Here is an 8,191-nt window from a genome sequence, read left to right on the forward strand (position 1 = left end):
TCTTCATGAGACTTATTTCCAATAGAGTACTAAATAGTTAAACATATTTACGGCGGAGTCTCACATAGATAAATATTTTCAGGAAGCTTATTTACAGCGGAGTACTAAATAAACATACATAATATAATATATTTATATCAAGCTAGAGTTTCTCCTACTTTTTATCTATTTTTAATTAATGGGCAAAAATAGAAATTTAGGGGAAAAGAATTAATAATAAAATTAAGAAACAGAAGGGTGTTACTTGTGGAGTACATCGCTTTCTATACTCGCAGGCGCGTGTGGCCCAAAAATGCGTCAGCTAAGCTGACTTTCCTAATCCGATTTCGGAATCAAAACATTTGTCTGAAAAATCAACCCTATCAAACAAAACTCATTTCATCACGATATATCTCTTACACAATTTTCCGGCGATGTCCACGGCAAGAGTCGCCGCCGATGACAACACTTCTAACGCCGACATTAGCCCCAGCGACGGCGGCGGCGGAGTTGATACGTCACCGTTGCTCACCAATTCCCGTAGCCGACGTTCGTTCCATCGCCGTCCGAGCCTCCGAGGAGCTGCCGGCTTTCTACGGCGCGCAAGCAGCCGCCGGTTAATGCGCGAGCCATCGATGCGAGTTCGCGAAGCTGCCGCTGAGCAAATCGAGGAGCGACAAAGCGACTGGGCGTACTCAAAACCTATAGTGATATTAGATCTCGTATGGAACTTAGCTTTTGTTATTGTAGCTATCTCTGTTCTTATAATGAGCAAAAATGAGTCTCCTTCTATGCCGTTAAGGCTTTGGATTATTGGATACGCTTTACAGTCTGTGCTTCACATGGTTTGTGTGTTCGTCGAATATAGACGCCGATGTCAGCGACGGAATTCCTCAAGCGGCAGTGGAAATTGGAATAATAGAGAAGTTTCGAACTTGAGTTCGGAAAGTGATGGAGGAGAGTCTGGTGATTATTTACTGGAGAGGCGTCAAAACGAGGACGAAACTAGGTACTCCCGCTGTCTCTTTTTATGTGATGTTTGAATGAGCACTAAGTTTAAGAAAAGAAAGCACTTTTGAAACTTGTAATATACCATAAGTATTTTCAGATAGATATTTATGTGATCAAAGGGTAAAATGAGAAGTTAATGTTAAATTATTCCTAAATATAAAAAGGAAAGCGTACCACATGGATTGGGAAGTTTGGTGATTATCTACCAGAGAGGTGTCAAAATGAGGGTGAAACTAGGTAGACTTAAAACGGAGTTTAAGAAAAAAAGAAAGACTTGTGAAACATGTGGTCTAAGATGGTCTAAGATTAACGATAAATATTCATGTGACTAAAGGCTAAAATGAGAAGTTTAAGGTTAACTTGTTTCTAAATATGAAAAATATCATTCTTTAACAAACTAAAAAGGAAAGTGTGTCACATAAATTGAGATGGAGGAAATAACAAAATTTTCAACTACTATTTTAATATTGTCTTCCATGATATATAAGATTATATATATATATATATATATATATATATATATATATATATATATATATATAACATATAATCGATGTTGACATTTAAACTGCATACCTGTTCAAACGCTATAACATAAAAAGGACTGAGGGAATATTATCATTGTTGGTAATTCTAGCTAGAGAATTTTGTGGATGCATGTTGATGCAACTCACATAAGAAATTGCTAGATGTTGTTTCTAGCATTGAGTTTGTTGGCTTTATGTTATTAATTGAAGTCTGAAGGTAGTGTCTGAAGAATGGTTGAAAGAGTGGTAGCCCTAGAAAATACTTTTTTTTTTTTATAACATATTGACCGGGCCAGCTTGCACATATTTCAACTATTCCACCGAGTACCTGCTACTGGATAACTTTACGCACCAAGGCTTAGGCAGGTGGGAAGAAACTACCTAGTGTTTTAGCCCTAGAAAAAACTTATAAATGAGGGATCGGCAAGTGGATGAGTATAAGTTGTGTCCAATCTAGTTTTGGAAGGGTTTGGAATCTTTTTGTGTATTTAGATAGATGTATCAACTGGTTTCCTCCGCACTGTGTTTTGTCAAGATAGGAGGCGGGTGGTAATCATTTGATTCATAATTGGGATAGCCAGAGCAATGCAGAAAAATGACAATTGGATTGTGGATTTATGATAGCTGCAGATATTCTTGCCTAGATAGCTTGTTTATGTTTCGCATGAATTTGGCTTTATCATAGGTAATCACGGTATAAATCTGAAGTGTCAATATTGACCTATTTGGTTGGAGAGGCACTAGAGGCTTCATTTTGAGCAACAATCTAATGGAGCCTCTCCTATTGGACTAGTGAGGGCAGGGGAGACTTTATTTCTAGAGACTGCTGATCAGTGTCTCAGATTGTTAACTGATTAAAGAAGTGTAGGTTCTGATCAGTGTCTCAGATTGTTAGACTTATACATAAATCATGAGTTGAATTGGCTAATTAACTATATAGTGGTATTGAATTAGTTAGTGCTATGTATTTTGGTATGCTCAAATGATTTACTGCTAGTTTCTCTTTTAATTTTGCATAAACTCAAATTTCTTTGGACTTGCTTTTACAATTGGCTAGGTTTGGTGCCACACAGCAATCTTTATCACTTTAATGTAACTCAAAAATAAACTTAATTCAAAACTTCTGGGGTTTAAGTGGCTGAAATGGGCAGTCATTTCGCTGATGCTTTAGTTTTGATTTGAGCAATAGGCTTACTGGCACATTTGAGCAGTAATGTTCTCTAGGCTGCTGAACAGAATAGTTCAACATGAATCTCAAAGTTATTCAAACTGATACCGTCTCTGGAATACGAAAGCTGTTAAGCATGACTAAATGGTTGAAACCCTGTTCTTTGTTTCTTATGTTTAGAGAAGAATAAAACTGCATGTCTGTGCCTAATAATGTATCACTGATTCTTGATTTATTGTTTCAGTGTTGCCAAGCATCTGGAGTCCGCAAACACCATGTTTTCTTTCATTTGGTGGATAATTGGGTTCTATTGGGTATCTGCTGGTGGCCAAACTATGACCCGTGATGCACCTCAACTTTACTGGTTATCTCAAAACTAGGCTCTAGCTCTGCGTCATTTTCTTTTATTTGTACTTTATGTTTACGTGGTTTCTTTTTCAGGCTTTGTATCACGTTTCTGGCGTTTGATGTGTTCTTTGTTGTTATATGTGTTGCTGTGGCTTGTGTCATTGGAATTGCTGTTTGCTGCTGTCTTCCATGTATCATCGCAATCTTATATGCAGTGGCAGATCAGGTATATAATCCTTTTGTCGCATCTATTAACTGTCACGATTCACATCAATCGACTTCCTTTTGACATGTAATTCTCAAATATCAGTTCCAAAGCTATCTCAGTAGTGAAGGACCTAGATTATGGAAGGATTTGCTTGTTTTTGAATTAATAGTATATCATACATGTTTAGTCTTATACCTTTGTTCTTTGTTGCAATTGGCCATGCATTCTCAGCACGTAACAATGTTCAGAGATTCTAAGAGTTCAATCTTATACCTTAGAATCTCAGTCATCAAAAAACCTTATACCTTAGAATCTTAGATGTTTTTAAGATAACCCCTTTGAATTTGTAGTTTGCCCCCCATAAAAAATTTTCTTTTGTATCTTCCCCTGCAAAGTATTAGTTAAGGGTTTGCCACCGAGTATAATGTTATAGAAGAAGGTAGAAAAATGTGGGCAAATGGGTGGAAGAAATTTTTTTAATGGCCCATAACCCAGTAATGTTACTATTTTAATGTGTAATATTCACCAATCCATTTTGGACCTATTTATGGAAATGGTCACCTTCGGTCATCTAATGGACTCTGGTTGAACTCTTAATATTTTTTTTTTTTTTTTTTTTTTTTTTTTTGGTAATTGAAAATTTTATTTACCAAAACTGAGGAATATTTACAGCTCAAGGAGAAGAAGAAAAAAAGGCACTAGAACTGGACACGAAGCCCCAGTTCTTAGTATATCAGTAGACCTCTATTCACCCGCAACATCAATCACTACTCAATCTTAACAAACTAGGAGAAGTATTAAGCTTCTGGGGACACCCTGTTAATTTAGGGATCAGACTAGCAATTGCTTCCTCTGATCTCATCTTGTTTTGAATGATCCTATTGCTTCTTTCCTGCCACAAGTAATACACAGCTGCTGCCAAGGTAGTTCTTTATATCCCAGCACCTCCACTTTTGCCTTTGCACGCCTTTTCTGCCCATTGCAATTCATCTGTCCACCGCATCTTGTGTCTGAAAATGCCCTGCCATTGTAGTAGTTGTGTCCAAATCTTCCCAGTTACAGCACATTCAAAGAACAAATGCTGAATAGTCTCATCTGCTGAATTACAAAGTGGACATAGTAGACTTGTGTGAATGTCCCATTTAGCAATTCTGTCCCTAGTAGTCAACCTCCCATATGCAGCCAGCCTGAGTATGAAGATCCACCTAGGGGAACCACGGTTGTTACAAATTTTCTTCAAGTTACTTTCTGGAAGTCCCCTTGTAGTCTCTTATTTGTCTTCGTCTAGTTATTATGCAAGATTATAAAAATTTAGGGAGGGGGTTTTTCTCTTGATCTTTTGCTCTCTAATGCAGGCTTTCTGAATGAGTTTTCACCTTTTTGGTTCTACTATCATCTAACTTGATTAACTGTTGAAACTAAGCAATTTAAATATTGATTTCTTCCTCTTGGCTCCAAATTTTGGAAGTGTACAATAAAACATAGTCTTGTGCATTTATTTCTTTTAAGTTCTTTTTTTGTTTGCAGTAGTTGGATAATTTCAACATTTTAAGTGTTTTTTTTTCTTAAAATAAATTACTCTATTTCACGAAAGTAACCTTCGAAATATTTGTGGTTAGGGGAAGAAAAAACAATTTTATTTTAGCTTTTAGTAAATTCTGTGATAAACTGATAATTTTGGCTTGAGAATATTTGGAAACTCATTAAAATGCATATTGTGTACTGTTCAGGGAAAAAAATTAACAGATTGAGCAGCATATTATGTTTTGGGGACAGCTATTCCTTTAATCTGTTGTTGAGTTAGAGCTCCTTGTTATCCATAAAGTAAGGGAAAAAAAGGCTTTCAATTTGCAGTAACATATTGGTTTTTGTCGATATGGTTCAAAGAATTGTTGCAAGTTGTGTTAGATTATCCATCTGTTTGGGTTATTTCATACTTCCAAGTTTGGCTCAGAAACAAAAAATGCGGGAAGGTATGTGCAATTAGCCGTGTTGGGGATTTTTCTTGTGCAGCCTTTTGTCAAGACCTATTAGTTCATTGCTGCTGTCTTTTAATTTCCTAATAAGAAAGAATTTCTCTAACATAGTACAATACCATATCTTCACTATATTGCTGAAAGGTAATATAGATGTGCATAATTGTAGATAAGAGTCAAAATAATCGAAAAGTTGTAGTAAGAATCTCTGCAACCTTGCGCATTTAAATACAATTGAAATTCCAACTCTTGCCTGAATCCCGTGACTAGTCAAATCAGATCACTTTCAGTGGGACGGAGTCAATGCTTTTCTTGTCACCGGGAAGTTCTCAATATCTTTCTCATAAAATGCTTATCTTTGAAACAGGAAGGAGCAACTAAGGAAGATGTTGAAAGACTGCCCAAATACAAGTTCCGGAGACTTGGTAACTTCGAGAAAGAGAGTGGCGAGATTCAAGAATCATTTGGAGGAGTAATGGTTGAATGCGACACTGATACACCTACTGAGCATGTTCTTCCACCGGAAGATGCTGTATGTATTACAAAACACTTGCCTTTTCTCGGCCAAGAATTTTCCATTAAGCTTCTCAAACTCTCCTAGTCCTAGAAGTTACATATGTTCTTTACGGTTGCAGGAATGTTGCATTTGCCTTTGTTCCTATGAAGATGGAGCTGAGCTGCGTGAGCTCCCTTGTCGTCACCATTTTCATGCAGCGTGCATAGACAAGTGGTTGTATATAAATGCTACCTGTCCTCTTTGCAAGTTCAATATAGTCAAAAATGGAAATCAAAGTGGCAGTGAAGAAGCATAAGCAAGCCGACCACTTACGCATCCCTCAAAGTAAAGATCTTGGTGTATTTCTAGGTGTTGGATATCCTCTTGGACCTGAAATTCGTCTCCAGGTTCGACTTTCAGGCAGCCCATCACTTGCTTCTGCTCTCATAATGTTAATGTATATAGGCTGTGAGTTTTCGTGTTCCATATATTATATCAGTAGAGGGGGCAGCAAATTTGCTTTTACCTTATGTTTGGTTTCTTCACAGAGTGAAATTCTGGTGTGTCAAAATCAAGGGAAGATAAAGATCAAAAGTTACCTTAGCAAAGAAATAAACACACGAACAGCATTACTTTTTTAAAAGCCTCCTTTCAGTTGTAGGAGGAGTTTGCGAAGGTTAACGAGGATTTATTTGAACTGTTGAGGAATACAGTGATTTTATAGAGTAATGATGGCATGATTGAGTGTGGTAGTTATTATTGCAATGATATCACTTTTTGAAAAGGCAATAGCTTGTGTTTTGTATATATATTTAACTTATGAATCAAAAGTCTTAGTACCATTAGCACCAAAGAGATTACGGTGGATGGATATGAAGGATATGATTCCTTCGCCCTTAGCAGGAGTTACAGGTCACATACTCTCCTAATCAAAATGTATAACCTTGTTATTCAAGTTTGCAAAATAAGCAATTAATGTGTCACATGCACTTACCAATTAATCAAATTGTATAATTTTGTCATCCAAGCTTGCAAGATAAGCAACTAATGTGTCACATGCAGTAAACGTTGATATCCAAGCTTGCAATGTAAGCAATTAATCAATTAATGTGTCACATGCACTACTAATCAAATTGGAGAGATTTTGTTTTGTATCCATCACAAATGCTATTTTAAAATATAATACAGGAGATTTAGTAAAATAGCAAAGAAAGAGATCGTTGTAATGTAATTTTCTTTTATTTAATTTCCTCGCTAAATTGTATGACCTTTTCATCCAAATTTTCAAAATAAAACATAAATGTGTCACATGCATATAGTACAAATGCTTTGAACTGGGTTCATCTTTTATTCGAACATGCATCATATAGAAAAATTGGATTTGAAATCAAGCCAATCCACTATTTTCTTTTAATAAAAAACCAAAAAAGCACATTTCACGATAGAGTACTTCTTGGTCAATACAACATCAACAACAACAAATTCCAGTATAATTTCACAAGAGACTTTTCGATATACCCTTGGCTAAAAAAAAATAAAAAAAGAAGAGAAAGGGAGAAGAAGAATAAGAGAAAGAAGAAAAAGAAAAAAAAAGAGAAAGAGGAAGAAACAGTAGTACCAAACAGTAACAACCAGAAAATAAAATAATTGAAGCGCACGAGATAACGAGATGTAATAGAGATCTATGAACATGAAAATACAAGAGTACTACCAATACTACAGGTAAGGAAAAGAAAAACTCTCGACTACCTACTAACCTTCTATCCTAATTCTCGATCTCCACACCTTCCTATCAAAGGTCATGTCCCTAGTAAGCTAAAACAGTGCCATATCCTGTCTAATCACCTTTCCAGTACTTTTTGTAACGACCTGACCGGTCGTTTTGAGCATTTGCATTCCGTTCAGATGTTTGAGGTCAGTACTTTCATATGATGTATTATGACTTGTTTGAATAGTTGGTTTTGGTTTTCAAATGATTTATGATCGATTCGGAAGAGAGATTCTCATGTTAGAAGCTTTGAGTTGGAGGAGTTTACTGAGTTGTCTTTTTGCGTATTTGACCCCGGATCAGTGTTTTGATGGTTCCGATAGGTTCCGGTGGTGATTATGGACTTGGGCGTGTGCCAGGATTTGCATTTGGATAATTCTAGGAGGTTTAAGTACAAATTGGTAAAGTTTAAAATTTTAATGTTTGGAATGTTCATAAGTTTGACTGAGAGTTGACTTTGATGATGTCGGATTTGGATTGTGGTTCAGGGAATTAGAATATCTTCGTTATGTTATTTGGAACTTGTGTGCTAAATTTGAGTCCATTCCGAGTTGAATTGATATAGTTCGGCATGAGTTTTGAAAGTTGAAAGTTCAAAAGTTCATTAAGTTCGATTCGAGGTGCCATTCGTGGTTTTGATATTGTTATGTGTGATTTGAGGTATCGAGTAAGTCTGTGTTATGTTATGGGACTTGTTGGCATGTTCAGAC

At 36.2% G+C, this 8,191-nt stretch overlaps 1 protein-coding gene across 1 annotated transcript; it reads left to right on the forward strand.

Moving 5' to 3' along the window:
- The first annotated feature begins 298 nt into the window (after window positions 1-298).
- Window positions 299-6,465, forward strand: LOC107821029 (E3 ubiquitin-protein ligase At4g11680-like). The gene is made up of 5 exons (XM_016647423.2): window positions 299-988; window positions 2,930-3,049; window positions 3,127-3,259; window positions 5,585-5,749; window positions 5,853-6,465. Exons 1-5 carry the CDS (start codon window positions 414-416, stop codon window positions 6,027-6,029), a joined length of 1,170 nt encoding a protein of 389 aa, XP_016502909.2. The 5' UTR covers window positions 299-413; the 3' UTR covers window positions 6,030-6,465.
- The last annotated feature ends 1,726 nt before the right edge of the window (window positions 6,466-8,191 follow it).

The sequence above is a fragment of the Nicotiana tabacum genome, chromosome 13, assembly GCF_000715075.1.
Source record: "Nicotiana tabacum cultivar K326 chromosome 13, ASM71507v2, whole genome shotgun sequence".
Classification (NCBI taxonomy): Eukaryota; Viridiplantae; Streptophyta; class Magnoliopsida; order Solanales; family Solanaceae; genus Nicotiana; species Nicotiana tabacum.

Excerpts from the sequence above, each read along its gene's own strand:
- LOC107821029 (XM_016647423.2), top strand. The coding sequence starts at position 414 with ATGTCCACGGCAAGAGTCGCCGCCGATGACAACACTTCTAACGCCGAC. Across the intron at positions 3,050-3,126 it reads GATGCACCTCAACTTTACTG|GCTTTGTATCACGTTTCTGG; the intron begins GTTATCTCAAAA and ends TTTCTTTTTCAG. Across the intron at positions 3,260-5,584 it reads TATATGCAGTGGCAGATCAG|GAAGGAGCAACTAAGGAAGA; the intron begins GTATATAATCCT and ends TCTTTGAAACAG.